This window comes from Harmonia axyridis, chromosome 1 (genome assembly GCF_914767665.1).
Source record: "Harmonia axyridis chromosome 1, icHarAxyr1.1, whole genome shotgun sequence".
NCBI lineage: Eukaryota > Metazoa > Arthropoda > Insecta > Coleoptera > Coccinellidae > Harmonia > Harmonia axyridis.
Window position 1 is genome coordinate 74,976,217 of NC_059501.1, and position 18,723 is coordinate 74,994,939.

The following is an 18,723-nucleotide window of genomic DNA, read 5'->3' on the forward strand; positions in this document are numbered from 1 at the left end:
TTGAAACTTAAAAGTTGTATCAATTTCAAACACACATTGATTAGTTTATTCGAGTATTTCTCACAGTACTGTTTGAAAAAAGAAGAAGGCAAGTCATTACAACCTGGATTATTAGTGGAAGAAAACCTGTGCAATACGATTTCACCTTCAAAGAATCATTGAATGATTTGATTGTTACCAAAACCCGAGCCAAAAGCAACCAATATATCAGCCTGGATGAAAATTGACCAAAAAGCATCTGGATTTTAATCAATCAAAGACAACATTACATAAACGTAATTGGTTACAAGTTCAAAACAGTTAATAAAAGGAAAATTCTTATTGATAAACAGGAAAATATAATAAGTTGAGTACGATTTTATGGTGAATACAGAGAATATTTGCAACAAAATGTGAAATTCATTTATCTGGAGGAAACTTGGTTATTTGAAAATGCCAGCATTATTCAACAGTGGACTCTAAAAAGAAAACAAAATGTTTTTCAAGTATATTCAAGGGTAAAAGTAGAAGGAGCACTATTTTGAATGCTGGATATTTGGATTTTTACCTGGATGTTTTGTTTTGACAGTGGTGATCATGAGGATTATATAAATCTATGAAGAGAGAATTATTTTATGATTGGATTGCTAAACAAAGTCTTGGCATTGCATCTATAGCTTATTTATATTCTATATTGAAATTAAGTATTGTTATATCTGTGTTTTGTTCTTCAATGAGTAATCCAAAAATCTAATAAATTCCAATTGCTTTATAGAATTTTTACTGAGTATTTAATTGAAAAATATATTCAGAAGAGTAACTTCAAGAATTTCTTCATCTCTTACCCCCTTGAAGATAATAATAGAATGCAATAAAATTTTAAAATTCACAAATTGAAAATAATTTCATGCAAAAATGCTTTTAGTGAGTGAGTTAAAGCTGTTATGGGCAAAATAATTTATGTAATTTAATAGAAACTAGTATACAAGCATTTCAATAAAAAACAGAAAACTCGAGTACAAATAGTACCTATATTTTTCATACAAGTTTAATCAATCATTCATGTCATGAACAGTTTCAATAAATAGTGACTTTAGAAAGTAATTTACACATCGGCTGATAAATTGGTTCCAATTTTGAAAGTTACAGTACAACTGTGATGTCAAAATTTTTCATATACTGAATGGATTCTTTGAATTTTATTTCTGTCTTATTATGATACGGCTCTTCCATTCACTAAGCTACACTATTTAAATTTATCATCCAGTTTTTTCTGTTTTCTTTACCAGTTTAGACACCACAGTTAAAATGATCCATAAGAGTGATTTAATAAGAATTTTGCAAGCAGGTTGGTATCCAGTGTCCATCAGTAATGCAACAATTTTTGTAGAGCCTTTGGCGAAAAGGAATATGCCTATTTTAATGATCTTCAATGGGATCTTTCATGAGCGACTCTTAAATGAATAGATATCTCTTCATTGAATTTCCTTGAAATGAGATAGCATTTCACTATATTTTTACGTTATATAATCTGAATTTCAATTTATGAAATCATGACTGTATGCGTCCCTTCGTAATAATCGTAATTTCGAAAATTCAGGATCTTTCGGATACAAAAATGATGAAAATAATTTAAACTGGTCATTTCTATGATGAACCATAGCAATTTTTAGTGATATTTTTGTAACCAGAAATAAAGCCGCGACTAGACGTTCATGGCCTACTTCGATGTCAATAATTCCTGAATGGACTGTACATCTGTACAACGATAATTGATTTCTATGATCAGTTATGAGTATCACATGAACCATAAAAATTACAGAAAAAAACGTTTTAGAATTTTTCGAACATCTCGCTAGAAACCAAGAGATAGCGAAATATTTGAAACAGAAATATCCTATATCTGAACTCGATTCACATTCTCAAAGTAAAATGATGGCGCAATATCTTGCATCTCTTGAATCTGGAAAAAATATCATCACACACTGTTTAAACTATTATGCCAAAAATTGTGATCAAAATTTCATCATAACTTTCGATTTTCAAATTAGAAACCTATTTTTTATGATTGCGTTGGATTCTACGGAGAAAAATAAGGGCAGTGTTCAAACATGATTATGCTACCAAAATCAATAATTAAAAAGTAATTCGAGATTCCATGAATTTATGTTATACTATACGCGTAGAGTCAATTTCTTGCCGATTTTAATGAAATTTGTTATAGGTTATCCTATTTTGATTGTAGATAGTCCCAAATGATTTTAGAAATATCGAAAAATCTTAAAATTCATCATCTACCCTTCCATGACTACACCTTTGAATATAAATAGGTGAAACTAGGTATCAAAATATTTTTCGCAAGATCTTGCTCTTTTCAAAATAATTTCAATTACAATAATTTCAAATTGAAAATCCTCAACCTCTCTCGGAATTTATTGAATTATTCCGAGTGAAATCATTCTCAATATGTTCAGATAGAATCATATTCAGCAACCTCAGCTTGATGTTGAGCGTCATGTACACCGGACAGTAGGCGTTATGGTATGGGGTGCTATTGCACATGCAAGTAGGTCACCTTTAGTGTTTATTCGGGGTAACATGATAGCGCTGCGTTTCCTTCAAGAAAGAGTGGAGCCATATGTTCTCCTTTACCTTAACCGGCTCGAGAATCCAATATTTCAGCAAAATAATGCCCGACCTCATGTTGCCAGAGTTAGTTTAAACTTTTTCGAAGCGACCTATGTGAATCTTTTGCCATGGCAGCCCAGATCCCCCGATCTTCCGCCCATAAAGAGTGTTTGGGACATCATGGGTAGAAGGCTTGGAAATTTACTCCAGCCTCCCATGAACTTTGGCGGCTCTGAGAAATGAATTACAGGTAGGCTGGAATAGTATCCCTCAAGAAGAAATAGACCATCTTTTTACATCAATGCCGAGACTTGTTGGGGAGTGCGTAGATAATGGCGGTGGAAAAACACATTATTAACAAATTTATTGAAAAAAAATTGTAAACCCTCCGTTTTTTGCTCCAAATTTCAATCATTTTCTCCTTGCTACAATAACTATGTTTTACCAAAAAAAAATTCAATTTAAACAGCTCTTTCTGGGTGTTGCAGTTTTGTTTGTCAGTTAGTATATTATTATAGTACGGGTGAAGAAAAAAAGATTATTTTACCTCCTTCTTTAGTTCTGAACTCCTTTGTTATTGTCTGGGTTTTGGATTTGAATGTAACACTGTAATTTTCGAACGGAGATAGGTTTTCTAGAGAGAGATCAATAAGTGCACTTCCATTTGAGATAGTCTTATTTTGATATTCAATGGAATATTGGTATGATGATAATGGGCATTTATCTTGGGTTAACTGAAAAAAAAAAAGGAATTTTACTGTTTTTGTGTGGAGATTTTCATGAGATGTTGATAATCAAAGTCTTTGTAAGACGATCATTATATTCGTTCGTATTCACATTAAAAAATTCTGTTAAAATCTTGAGGATTATTCAGAACAAATTAGATACTTATATTTCACATTTCATTTGTTTCAGAACAAAAACTTGACCCTCCGCTTAATTTTTAAAGGATTGGCGAGAAAAGCAATATTTATTTATAACATAACATGAAATATCAGGAATATCATGAAAAGAAGGCTTCGATACTTACATTGAGATGAATTTCTACTCGGAATGATGTTGTTTTGATTACTATATCATCTTCAATCCAATCTGTAAGCAGAAGCAGATTTAAATCAGGATCAAGGATCTAAAATATAATATCAAGAATATAAATTTTCCATTAAATGAATATTGCTGTTTATTTAAATGTCTGAAGTATATGAAGTCGATGGGTAGGTATATTTGATTGTTTCCTGATTTGGTCATTCATATCATAAACTGAACTTAATTTTTTAACATTATATATCAAAAAGATCAATTGAAGTTTTATTTTTCCTGTCGAATACTCGATTCCTATATAGTGTACCTAGAAATGTTTGCGAAGAAGAATAACTGATACCTTATAACCATTATTTAATTCATTTCGAACCGAGTTTGAAATTACATTGAATTTGCACTGAACCAACTGTTCTGATCAAACGTAGTAAATAAAAATGTTTGATATTAAAAAAAAACAAACAAACAAAATAAATTTTCGAAAACATTTCAATTGGGAATTCTTCATTTCAATGAAATAATCGCTTGTTCAATATATCCATATCTCATTTAAATAGATTTAATGTTCCTTAAACAAATTCAATTCAGTTTATTTTCAATTTCGATCGATATTGATTCAATAGTACAATCTGTAAACAACATTCAATATGATCAGGCCAACCACATCATGAAGTAAGTAGGATTCTTTAAGTTCTTCCGTCACATCAATAAGGGCGTCATTCATTACTATCCGCATAATATTTATTTTTTTTTTATTTATTTATTCATAAATACATCCAACAGGCCAAGGCCCAATTACAGGTGTATGCAATAATACAAAAAGAAATCACAATAGTACATCGCCGTTGATAAAGCAGATAAAAAATATATTCAACGTTGCAGAATTTAGTAAAGAAAAACATGAATTCAATATTTTGCATATACACACTATACATAAATTCGACAAACTTATTCAATACTTGCTATAGAAAATTGTCAATTTTAGAAATTTTGATATGGTCTGAAACGAAATTAATTAATTAGGGGAAATGCGGACCAAACGACATATGCGGACAAAATGAACTTTTAGATTTTTTCAGAAGTATAGCTCGGGGTTTCACAGTGATTCAGTTTCTGCTAGTGGTGATGGCAATCCTGCGAAGAAATTGACATCCTACTGTCTTTTTCACTGGTGCAATAGCTACAAATGTGTTTAAGTCGGTTGAATTTTTTTAATCATTTGGTTTCTGAATTGCTTCTGGAAAGTGTCATTACAATATTCCTTATTTTTTTAATGTATTCTTGTTGGAACTGTTATGACGTAATAATATGTATAAGTTTTAAGATGAATATTAGTTTAGTTTTGAAATTGAAATTGAAATATCATAAAAGATATGTATCGGACAAAATTACATACTATCCTGATGGACAAAACGACATAGTATGTCATTTTGTCCGATACATGTCAAGAAAGTATATTTTTGTAAATAATATGAAATTTTGTTGATTGTTATTCACGTTAAACTAATGAGCTCATTTTCATATTGTTTTGAACTCATTTTGCACGTACCATACGCGATATTACGTGAATTTCTGGTATGTATCTTGTACAAAATACGATACCCTTTCCTATTGAAATTCTTTCACCACTTCCTCAGTGACAAGGCATAGGAAAGCCAAAAGCTCAAAAATGCAATTGTCACTTAACGTTAACGCCTTATTTTGACAAAACAAAGGCTAAATCTGCTGCGACCAATACAATCAAGAAGAAGGAAGAAGAAATACTGAAACATTATTAAATGATAAAAAAACCTTGTGGTAAAAAAACAAGGCCGTTGAAAAATAAGAAAGTCGTTGACTGAACCGTTTCAAATCAAAAATAAAAATGAAGATGACGATGACTGCCCCTGAATTTATTGCAATGACGTTTTTTTTTTCGTTTCATATCTGGTGAGCAGTGGCTGCGTTGCATGCATTGTTTTCACTGGGCTCATAAATCGTATGCTACTGTCTCGAGAACCAAAACCTACATATTTTAGAATTTTGCATTCAAATATTATGTTTGTCATTATGTCTATTATTAGTATGTCATTTTGTCCTTATTATTCGGACAAAATGGATTTTGTTAGAAGTCAAAATAATTTCTTATGTCTTTTATTTTTGAAGTTCAATTCAATTTTCAGGTTATAATACTTAAAAACAATTAACCAAAGTTAGTATTTAGCACCAAAATGGAAGTATTATTGCAATAACTAGAAATATAGGATTGAAAAACAAAACAGTTTGTCATTTTGTCCGCATTTCCCCTATGCTTCCGTCCTCCGACGACATAACGGTGTCAAATGGCCTTGACGTCACAAAATACTTCAGGAATCGGAATTAATATTTAAACCTTTCCACTAAATTCTCAGCGGAAATACTTCTAGTAACTGAAAAAGTGAAAAATATAGATTGCAACCAAGCTACTAACTAATTGAATAAAAATTCAAAAAGGCTGGTGTGAAGCTAACACCAGTTAGTGGGAGAGTGGGGCTGGAACTTCCCGGGGTGAGGTGTTCCGATAATAATATAATAATAACTTTTTAACGAAAAGAGATATCAAGACATGCAAATAATGCTTCTAAAGCACCAAGTGGAGCGCAAATTTGGCAGTTATTTTTATTACACCGGCGAAGGTGGTTGAGTGGCTATATGCACGAGCTCTCGAAACGTCACGTAAGTTTTCTTTTTTGAACTATTTGGTCTATCTTTGTTAATTATGAACCTATTCCTATTCATGCGTTAATTTCCCAAATTATAGTTACATAAGTAAGGAATCATCGTTTTAGTATTGTTCCAATTGATTTTGTTAGTTTGCCAGTATGTCAATGTTCGTATATAAAAGTAATTCGGGGTCATAAGTTCCTTTCTGGCAGGGCTGGTTGTTCCGCGGAAAAACTTACCCAATCAACATTCAATCGTATCTGAAATTCTCATGACACATTTTTTTTTATTCTAAGGATATGAAACCACAAGACAGAGAGAAGTAAGACCTCCTGGACAATTTTTACGTCTAGCTTCCCCTACTGTTACCAACGACGGAAAATCTGTTGAAACTGACGCAAGAGAAATTGAATTTTCCGCATGACCTTACATCGACTTCTAGAAAACGACGTTTACGGTATACGTCTATTTTAACAGACATCCCAGAAAAAATGTTTTGGCTGAAGAACAGGCAGAAAAAAAGACAAATAGATGAAGGCATTACAAGATCTGGAACAAAAAAATCAAAGATACAAGAAAAGTAAATGGTAGAAGCAAGGAGGAAATTGAAGAAAAAAATCAGGATCAGGAAAAACCAAACGCAAGATATCGAGAGTGACAGCGGTAATGATTTGTAATGGTACCTACACTATCTACTGCCTAATTTGTTATGATTCATATTAAAATTCTCGACCAAGAGAACAATGGATTGTGGATAGAATGTACTATTTATAAATTGGGCTCCTACCAAATATTTACATGGGAACGATAAAGTCACTCTACCCACTCTTATGTGTGTATATTAATTATTGTGAATCAGATGAAGAGAAGAGTGATGAATAAGATTGTTGATGAATAAAAATGGAGATTGCCAAAGTTAATTACAATTGATGAAAGTAGACTGCTGATTGATGATTAGACTCAATTAACCTGAGAAAAAGTTTATATGGAAGTTACTAGTTATGTTTTCTATTTCAAAAATATATTTTTCTACATTCATGCAAAAAGCAAAACTTTTTTGAACTATATTTAGTGGAAAAAGTTCTTTATTGCACTAGTGCAATAAAGTTTTTATTGCACTCATCTGTCATTCTACTTCAACGTGCTGTCACCAATTTTTCATTCACTTTCAACATTGAGGGTAAAAATAAAGTTTGAGTTAAATTGTTCGTAACAATCGTAACGTATTAGTTCCTGTTTCAATGCAAATCTATATTAATAATAAAGTATTCAAGTTGCGCTTTTCATTTTCCTACACCTAGTGCCGCACCTCAATAAATCATTTTTTGCTTTTTGCATGAACGTAGAAAAAATGTTATATGCAACCCGTGCAAAAATTGTTTCAAAAATTTCACGTCGAGTGCAATAAACATTCACTTTTTGCACTTGTTGCATAAATAACTATTACACCGATAGATAAGATTTATAGATTTCAAGAACTTAAAAAAATATATATAAACCAGTAACATAATATTCTGTTGTTGTTTTTTAGTTAAGTTTTGCATAAAATAAACTTAACATAAACAGGTTGATATAAATGATTGTTTCATTCAATACAACCTTCATTATTTCAACAAATATTGTCAGAATTTTAGAGGAACAACCCCAAAGCGGGGTTGAATGTTCGGCTCTGAAATTTTACAGACATTTGCTTCTGTGAAAAAAACTATTGAGATATCAGTGAAAACGATTTTAAAATTTCCAAAAAGGATAAATATCCGTTCGATATTATCCCAAGTTGAGAATGAAATCCTTCATTATCAGTATTATCACGATGATAATTTGTATTATTTAAAAATCGGAACTTCCAGCCCCGCTGTCTCCTACCAATATTTTCAAGCAAGTTAATTTTTTTCGAATAGTTGTGAAAGCACTAATTGGCGTTAATTGAACATTAATTGGTGCATTATTGAGTAATTTCAAAATTCTGAAATCCTAAAAAGGAGGTAAAAAAATATTTACCATTGCATGTCGTCATACACATTGCAGCAGGAAGATTCGTGTATTGCAATTTCTTTATTTCATCTTTCTCATCACTCAAAAGAACTCTGATTGCATATTGTTTGTTTGATCTGAAATTTCCGACTACTACATTTCCATTCTTTTCCAAATTTTCTACTTCTCCATAATCATTCCACCATGATGAACGGGCATTCTAAAAAATTAATATTGGAAAAATAGTTGCGTTCGAATATCATCATTAAGTATAGATGATCTACTACCAAATGGCTCAAACAACTCAGCACAATAGCCCCACTTGAAACGCATTATTTCATCGGCTGATCTTCCTCTTATTTGCAATAGAGCCATTTGGTCAATCTAGAAGATTCTTCTATATGTTGATGGGGATCAAGCAAGTATAAACTCTGATAAACAATTCTAAGAGGAAATGGCCTTATTTCTATGGTAAAATAATATAAAAAACTAGTTAATAATTAACAAATTAATTGACTTTGAAAGAAAAACGTTTATCCGGATATCTTCTCTATTGATCTCTTTGAATTGTTCACAAGCAAGAGGGATCAGAGAAACCGACTCCAATAGAATATAATATCATTTAGGATTCAGATACTACTTATGATAGCTTGATCTTATTGTTGTACCTAGTTAAATGAAGAAAGAATATATTACTTACTGAATATTGTACCAGATAATATTTTGGCTTGGGTTTTCCGATGTAATTTTCACTATCCCATTGTATCTCACAGGAGTCTGCTTTTTGATCTACCACTTTTGGTGCAATTTCCAAATATTGACCTTTCTTAGCTGAAATAGCGGTTTGAATTGAATTGATTTTGAATTTATGAATAGATCAATACTCAGGAGGATATTCTCATGGATGCAAATAATTCTAACCATTTCCACTGCTATATTCAACCTTTTTAAGGGAAGAAAAGTGATTGGTCCATCCAATTTATATTTAATATCATTTTATTGTTCAAATGAGGAAAGCACTGACGTGAAATTTAAAGATTTTGAGCGACCATTCATGCATGCTCTAATTGCTTGGATATGTAGAGCAGGAATAAACAAGCGCTCAAAAGCTGCTAACTGACTTTTTACTCAATTCTACATGAATTATCTATGGTTTTTACTGTCGAAACGAAATTTTGCACGAAACTTGAAATTGTAAATCTACAGGCAAGCCACAAGCCCATGCAGATTTTATATTCATTTCTATGGAAACACTTCACAGAACTATTTTCGGACTTAATTTATTGAAATATATTTCAATAAAAATACTAGCAAGACATCTATTATTCATATATAATCAAATATTTCATGTTTGGAATCACAAAATGTTCAAAAATATGTTATTTCAAGAGATAAAAATAACTTCATTAAAATATGAAAATAATGTTCATAAAAATGTGAAACGTAGAATATAGGTATTATGTTTCATTGTTCAATACAACGCAAGCATAAAAAGTATATGATTTAGATAAAGGAATTGTGATCAAGTATTATAGATATAATTCCTGAAACATTTAGTTTGCATTCTGGCTAACTACGCTGTATTGATCGGAATCTAATAGACTTCCCTCAACCATGCAAATATTAAAATTCTTTTTGATATTTTTCTATTAGAAACATGTCGTCTCTCCATTTCCTTTAAGATTTGTAATGAGATGTTAATTTTCGAAATCTTGATAATAATGATTTAAAATTCAATTTCATAATCTCTTCTTTCTGAACGATGTATTAATTTTTCATAGAATTGAATAAATATGAACATAATACGTATTTATTTATTTATTTATATGTTTCAAGGTTCATAATAAAACTGATTTGATCTATACAACTGTGCATTAAATTCACACAGAAGTGCCAGCGTCAGATGTTTGTTACTGTATTGAATTTGATGTAGAACGATTAAAGGCTACCAAAGCGTCGGCGCATATTTGTGTTATGACAAAAATTCGGAAGTGCTTAGTGCTTAGTAATCCGCCAAAGTGCTCGCGAGCACTGCAGTGCTCGGGAGCCCTTTTGGGATTACTAAGCACTAAGCCTTTTGTGAAAGTGCTCCGATTACTAAGCACTAAGCATTGATTTCAAAAAGTGCTCGGGAGCACAAAAAGGCTTTCGAAAGCACTAAGCACAATGCTTTGGCACAGCTCTGATCTATGGCACTCCCTTAAAGAACGTAGCTTATTTCAATATTTTTTTGTTGCTTTTTTCATTCAATATATTAAAATGATGTGTGAGAAATTTAAAGATACATTTTGTTTGCAAAGTCATTCTTTTCGTTTGTATGACAGTTCAACACATTGACAATAATTCATATGAATATTTTTTTACTTACGAACTTGACATGTTGGACCTTCAAATAAATTATGGCATTCACAGTTGCCATTTATCGCATCACATTGACCCACTGGATCGCAAAATGCGCATTGTTTTTGACAAAAGTATCCATACGTTCCTTTTGGGCACACTGAAAAAACCTTTTTTGTTAATGAGGACCAACATAACTTTGAAACTATATGCCAATTTCATTTATCGTTTATGAATAATAGCTGTTCAATAATACATGATTTATGTACTTCTTGAATTTAATTGATGCTATGAAATAAAAGGTGTACAATTTTGCTTCCGCCGTTTTGCAATGGATGGTAAGTGGTAGTCGAAATAAATAGATCGCGTAGATGTCATACAACAAGCTTAGGTATTTGTAAACGCCATCGAAATATTAGTCGATTTATGTCTGCGTCATAAAATCTCGATTAAATATGTCAGCTTACTAGCCAAATTCTCGTCATTCGCGGGAGGTTTCAATTTTCTGCTCTAATATGAAGAAATCTGCGGCTGAGGCTCATAGAATGCTCTCAAATACCTATGATGAGGACGCTATTAGTGAAAGAAAGAGTTTAATTTGAAATTGTACTTATTGTATTGAATATTTGAATAAACTCTTTTATTATTATTAAAGAACGTGCCGAGTGAGGTTTCAACGCTTCAAGAACGGCGATCTTGACGTCAAAGACCAGCATGGTGGTGGAAGAGAGAAGGTTTTTGAAGATGAATAATTGTAGGCATTACTTGATCAAGATTCGTGTCAAACGCAACAAGAATTGGCAGGATCATTGGGAGTGACGCAAAAACATTGAAATGTTTTTGCGTCACTCCCAATGATCCTGCCAGAAAACGTTTTGAAAAACGTTTTCTCCAGACGTTGCTCCCTTGGACTATCAGTTGATTCGATCAATGGCACACGACCTGCCTGATCAACACTTCCGGCCTTATAAAGAAGTAAAAACTTGAATCGATTGTTGGATCGCTTCAAAAGATTGCAAATTTTTTCAACGCGGGATTCGTGAGCCCGGAGGATGGGAGAAATTAGTGGCCAGCGATGGACAATAAAATATATATTAATTGATTGTTATAACCATATATCTGGAAAAATGAAAAACAATAATAATAAATGTATAACCAGTTTTTCACAATAAAGATTCGAATTTTGAAAAAAAACAGAAGAATCAAAGTTGTACGCATATGTAAAAAAATACTGAATAAACATTGCACAAATGAATAAAAAGTTTCTGCGACATCCATGAATGAAATGAATTGTCATGCAAAATGATTAGGTACCAAGATAGTATAATTTGAATAATTTGATCATCCAATCAAATGATTTTTATGTTCAACAAGTCCAACATGAAATTAATACATTACCTTCATTACATTGTGATCCCATATATCCCGAAGAGCAGAAACATTGAGTGTCGCCATTTTTTTCTTCGCATATTTGCAACTTTTCACATTTTTTGTTGTTGATTCGTTCCTGCAATAGATCGCATGAAATACATGAACTTCCTATGGCATCAGGAGATGAACATATTATGTCATCTGAAAGAATTGGGATTTAAATTTTACATGGTGCATAACAATATGATATTTTCAATCTTCAAACAATTTTAGATTTTCACATTTTACTAGATGAGTTTTGGACCTGGCGCACAGGTGACAAAGCCAGTGCCATTCTTTTTTTCAACGTACCAAGCATCGAAAGATGCGTATTGAAATTTCGAAACATATATAGAGTCAAGTCTGGGTCAAGATATTGAATGGTACATTTGCAGTGGTTCGGAAAATGTAAAAAACGAGTTTCGTGCAAGCAAAGCAATGGCTTGATGAGTGTTGTTCAGACTCTGCTCCATCGAACACAATGGTTGAAAATGTGTTAAAACTTGTTATGCCAGTTTAAGACGTGGTCGAAGAACCACCAACGAAGTTGAAAGCTCTGGGACCCTATTTTTGACAAGTGATGTTTCAAAACGTATACGAACTTTCCAAAAGTCACACGTTTTGATATTCTTGACTACTGAACTTGAAAACGTACACGTTGTCAGTGTGAATGCTTAATGCGAGAGCTTTTTGGCATTCGTTTTGATTATTTGACAATCTGAAGGCCATAGAGATATATTTATAAGTCATATTTATCCTTCTAAGATAATGTAAGACGAAATAGTACAATTGTTATAAACGGATCTATTGGATGATGTGGAACAAATGGATCAGCGGAGATATATACAACGCGGAGACCCATTCAATGTTTTGAGTGAGAAACAATTCGTTTGAATGTTTCTGGATATCCTTAAAGAATATGGATGATGACACCTCTGGAAAATGAACCAGTGGAAGGAACTCCAAAATATTTATACAATAAATAAATAATAAATGCTTCGTAGACAGCAAGTAACATTGTCAATGCTTGTGTAGTGCTCCATAATATTTGCATTGAAAATATAATGTAGCGGAACGATGGTACATCACAAGTTGATTTGGGAATATATGACTTCCTCATCGATAGTAGAGATCGAGTAGAAGTAAATAAGCAAAGGATAAATCCGGAATTGGCAGTAGGTCGAAAATTGAGATGCATTATTTTATTCGCAATCATCAAGCCGAGTGATTTGAAAATTTGTTAAACAATTGGTTAATCTTTACTTTAACGCCCCCTCCCCAATTTTGATAATATTTCGTATAGTGATTCGTTATGATGTTTTCATGCTATATTTCCAATAAGAGCACTGGCAAATAAATAGTTCCCGAGATAATCGATGAAGAAAATTGCTATTTCTAACACTTACTTAATACGGGCCTGATAATTTCTTTTTATGTTTCTATGAATATCTATGTTCATATTTTTCTCCACCAAATTAGCACATAATACACATTCTAATTCAATAAATTCCAACGGTTTCAACACATTTTCACAAGAGAATCACCTTTAAATTAACAAAAAATCATCCCTGTTAAGATATTTTTTTCTCGGATAGTTTCAGCGACTTTATCTTATCAATCGTGGTGAAAGACTTCGATGTTATTTCAGGAAATTCACGAGTCTCGCTACATATCCTTCGTTGTTTTAGGGAATTCCTCAATCCGTTGTCCTGGCTTGACGGATTGAGTATTGGCGCTTATGCAAACAAGTGCCATTTGTCCAAATTGCCTTCGGTTGAAAGGATCCTGCATATTATATCAATGGTGTCTTTCATGGGCGACACTTATGGGAATATATATATCTTCATTGGAAGCCCTTGAAATGTGAAACCATGACTGTATGTCTTTCAACGTAATTTAAAAAAATTGGGATTTCAATTTCGGCTTTCATTTTGACATTATAGCTTTTATTGGTTATGGATTGATGTCATGGGCGCCTGCAGGGGGGGGCCAGGGGGGGCCATTGCCCCCCCTGAGATTCTGATTGTCTCATTTTTCAGCACAACACCCTCAATATTACTTTCTCAATCCAAAGGGCAAGGAAAAAAGGAAAGTAATGGATTCACAACAATTTCCGGGTTTTCAATGGAATTACTATACATATATCCATAATATACTATACACATATCCATAATCGGCAGAGGTATTTTTTGAATTAAAAACTTTTTTAGGCGTGTTGAGCACTCCTTGGGTGAAGAAAAATCGTGGAACCGAACGCAATCCATGCGTGTCAATTTTTTTTAAAATCCATCTTATATATACTCTCCTATTGTCTAATAGATAAAGGTAAAAAAAAAGTGTTGCAGAAAATAGAAAAAAAAAATTACAGATTATAAAACAATAGTTTTTTGCGAAACTCACCCACGATATGCCTATACGAGAGAGCAACAAGAAATTTTAGTGATCTTTTGAAATTCAGAGTAGACGCTGGATATAAAATTCAGAGATCCATTTATTCAACGCAGCTGGTTTGAATTTGGACAAACTTGTAACACAAGGTAGATAGATGCTCAACAATGGCTGGTGAAATTCTCAGGGTTCAAAATATCATAAGAGATTAGTACAAGAAAGCAATTTATTTCCATTGTGCCTCCAATAGGATGCATTTAGTAATAAATGACATCAGTAAAAAAACTGAAATTCGTAATAGCATTGGCACCGTTAATGACATAGTATTTTTTCGAGAGAGTACCTTAAGAAGAAATCTGATTCCAAATATTCCTTTGATTTAGGAAACTCGTTGGTCAGCTAAATATAAATCTTTGTGAGTTTTCGCTGAAAACTTCAATACTATATTCAAAACTCTCTTTGCTATGAAATCTGGAGAAATTTCAATGAATTCTTCAACAACAAAAAGAGCTGATCAGTTATGGGCTGCAATAAACTCTTTCACTTTTGTGATTTGTTTGACGGTAGCAAGTAAATATTCAAATATATTGAAACCAATAGCAAATATACTACAAGGTGTTTCTATTAATTTTGTAGATTTTCACCGTCATATAAATTTAATTATAGAAATATGTGGAAAACATCGCTAAGATGATTTATGCTTCGCAGAATTTTTTTCGAAAGCATCATCTATTGCTCAGAGTCTCAATATTGATATAGGAAAACCACGAATTTGCGGTAGACAAATGTACAGATCTCATTATGAAGCAGATTCAGCTGAAGATTACTTCAAAAAATCTATATTCATCCCATGTTTAGATCATTTGATTTCAGAATTAAAAATTACTAGATATTGAATCTTTCGCTCCTAAGGTCGGCAATATGTATAACATTGAAAATTTAGAAAGTGAATTGAACATTTGGAATGAGTATTCATCTAAATCACAAATGGATGAAAACATAAAAATTGAAGATCTTATCTTATTTATATTTACATTGTCCGATAAGATCTTCAGCAAAATGCTGAAACTATGCTCTATAGAGCATAGTTTCAGCATTTTGCGCAGAATTGAATTTTAGTTTAGAATAAAATATGCCTACTCTGTTGTATAGCGATCAAGTATTTCGTCTTCAGAATTAATATAGTTTTTATGAGTTGTTTTTTTGCAATTTATGATTTGTTAATTTTGATTATATACTTATTTGTTGTTTTCACAATCTGGAGCAATTCTGTGTTATTTTGAATCATATTTTAGTAGCAAGTTTTAAACTTTATTGTTTGAGTCATTCAGTGTATATTTCAAGATTTATTATTCATTTATTATTTTCATAAACATAGTTTTATCGAGCGTATATGTATTTATTTCTTATTTTTATTTTTTACATACAAACTGTGCTTTGTATATTAGTCCGATATCGATAATACAGGAGATATGCAGTATTCGAATGAATTTCATATAGGGTGTACATCTGTGGCCAATGCAGATCTATGGACAATGAGGATCTATGGTCAATGTAGATCTACCTACAAGGTGTATCTACTGGCAATGCGGATCTATGAGCTACATTGATCTACCTTCAAGTTAGATCTATGCGCAACATTGATCTACCTACAAAGTAGATCTATGGGCAACATTGATCTACCTACATTGTAGATCTATGAGCAACATTGATCTACCTACAAGGTAGATCTATGGGCAATGTGGATCTATGGGCTTTATTGATCTACCTACTAGGTAGATAAGGGCGCGTACTAGTTACTCGTTGATTCTTCTTTATTTATTAGAAATTATAATAATTATTTCATTCCGTTCTCCATATTTTTTATATTTTATTATTTTGTGAATTGTTTCATTGAATGCGACTCGTTTTGAAAAGAGTTACCGTATTATTTTACATCACCCTATGTTGTTGATGTTTTAAAAAAATGTTGAAGTGGAAAACTTCATAATTTTCATTTTGCACAGTCCTCCCCCCACACATGAATATAAATACATAAATAGAAAGAAACGGAATACTAATATCGTATACGACAATGATGGACGCGTTATCGTTTTTCAATAATTTCCATTTTGCCCCCCCTGAGAAAAATTTCTGCGGGCGCCCATGCTTGATGTTATTCTATGAATATATATAAAAAAAATATATTGAGTTGGCCATCGCTTAATATTATCATTGCCATGGAAACGTTCTTTTGTAAATTGCCATTTTTATAATTGCCAGAAATATATTCACGAGAAAACAAGATTTGTGTTTTTGAAGCTATCATGTGAAATGTAAGTAATTTACGAACATTTCTAACTTGAAATATTGTTCTTTCTGAAAAGTTCGCTTGAATTTTTTTTCAAATCATTTGCAGATCACAATGGTTGATCTCCAGCCAGTAGTAAAGAGTTGTGGCTATAACGTCTGCAAAGAGAGTTCTTTCATGAATATTGGGTTTAACCAGATGATTTTGAATAAAGTTGTGGAGCGGCATTTCCTTATAGCTTATGGGCTGTTGTCGTGTCACGCTTTTTGCGAAAAATGCCGGTCAAGAGTATCTGCGGATTTTGAAATCTTTTTAGATGCCGTAAAGTGATTTTTATGCCAGAGCATCTTTTGACATAAGGTATTAATTTTTTTTTTATTTTGCTTAATTTATTTGTTTGGGAAAAAAACTAATTTGCTCGTATAGAATGAATTGTTTTTGAGAATAACGTCATCAAACTCTACATGTTAGATATTTTTAAGAGTAAACGTGCTTAGAAATCACTATTTTTATAACGTTTCTTCAAAAATTCTTACCCATCCAGCACCCCTGTTCACTCCCTATTCCGTACAACAAATCAGCAAAAATACTTGTTTGCTATCATTATTATTGTATTGGTGCTGGTCGGTGAACTGATGTTGTGGGCTTCTTTTATTTTGTTGCTGAATTAAGGTTTAGGAATTATTTTTTGATGGTAATTAATGATTGCGAACTAGTTTTTATGCTGAATTACATTTACTTTAGACTTTTTTTTTATTTTTGAATTATTTCGTTTCTGAGAACAACGTCATCAAACTGCAGAATTACAGGTGTGTAGTTATGTAAGGTTAGGTTATGGTTATGTTAGGTTACGTTTAAATCTTTTTGAATAAAAATTGTAGAATTTTGGACGGTGAACTGATGTTGTGGGCTTCTTTTATTTTGTTGCTGACTTAAGGTTTAGGAATTATTTTTTTATGGTAATTAATGATTGCGAAATAGTTTTTATGCTGAATTACATTTACTTTAGATTTTTTTGTTTTAATTTTTGAATTATTTCTTTTCTGAGAACAACGTCATCAAACTGCAGAATTACAGGTGTGTAGTTATGTAAGGTTAGGTTATGGTTATGTTAGGTTATGGTTATGTTAGGTTACGTTTAAATCTTTTTCAATGAAAATTGTAGAATTTTTTAAAATTGCAGAATCAAAGGTGTGCAGTTATATAAGGTTTGGTTATGGTTATGTTAGGTTATGGTTATGTTAGGTTATGGTTATGTTAGGTTATGGTTATGTTAGGTTATGGTTATGTTAGGTTATGGTTATGTTAGGTTATGGTTAGTTTAGGTTACGTTTAAATATTTTTTAATGCAATTTGTAGAATTTTTTGAGTTGTTTTTGAGAATGACGTCATCAAACTTTACATGTTAGATATTTTTAAAAGTAAAAGTGCATAGAAATCACCATTTTCATAACATTTTTTTTAAAAATCTTACCCACCCAGCACCCCTGTTCACTCCCTATCCCGTTCAACAATCAGCAAAAATACTTGTTTGCCATCATCGAAAACCATCAATAATCATTGTAAAATGCACATTTTTAATGAAAAATACCAAAAAAGTGAAAAACACGAGGGGGCGTTAAAGTAAAAAAAAAAAAACTATTTCGTTCGTTCCAATTAACATGAACAAATTTGCATGAAAATGTATGTAGAAAACATTCTAATAAATAACAAGTAAATCAACCAAATGCACCACATAAACAACAGTTTTCTGCTGAAAATATGAACATTTAATAAAGAAAAGAAGAATTAAGTCCCTTTATGTCTCTCAATAGATACTTTTTCAAAAATATCAATTATATTCACTTCTATTTTGGATAATTCGATTTACATAGGAGGCCCGCAGCTTGTTTCTCTTCTTCCAATCTCTAGATGCACCCGGCATACAAGTATGTTACCAATTTTTGCCCATTTTCTTTATGCATCTTTGTAAGTGAATTGATTAGACAATTTAC

At 31.9% G+C, this 18,723-nt stretch overlaps 1 protein-coding gene across 1 annotated transcript in view; it reads right to left on the reverse strand.

Annotated features, from left to right (window-relative positions):
* Window positions 1-3,305: 3,305 nt before the first annotated feature.
* The window catches only part of LOC123682656, a 42,419-nt gene continuing 27,001 nt past the window's right edge, over window positions 3,306-18,723 (reverse strand). The window contains exons 9-14 of the mRNA XM_045621406.1: window positions 12,040-12,213; window positions 10,670-10,801; window positions 9,002-9,132; window positions 8,329-8,521; window positions 3,638-3,736; window positions 3,306-3,341 (exon numbers count right to left, since the gene is read on the reverse strand). Of these exons, the coding sequence (XP_045477362.1) occupies window positions 3,729-3,736; window positions 8,329-8,521; window positions 9,002-9,132; window positions 10,670-10,801; window positions 12,040-12,213 (638 nt within the window). The 3' untranslated portion in view covers window positions 3,306-3,341; window positions 3,638-3,728. The remainder of the gene's footprint in view (window positions 3,342-3,637; window positions 3,737-8,328; window positions 8,522-9,001; window positions 9,133-10,669; window positions 10,802-12,039; window positions 12,214-18,723) is intronic.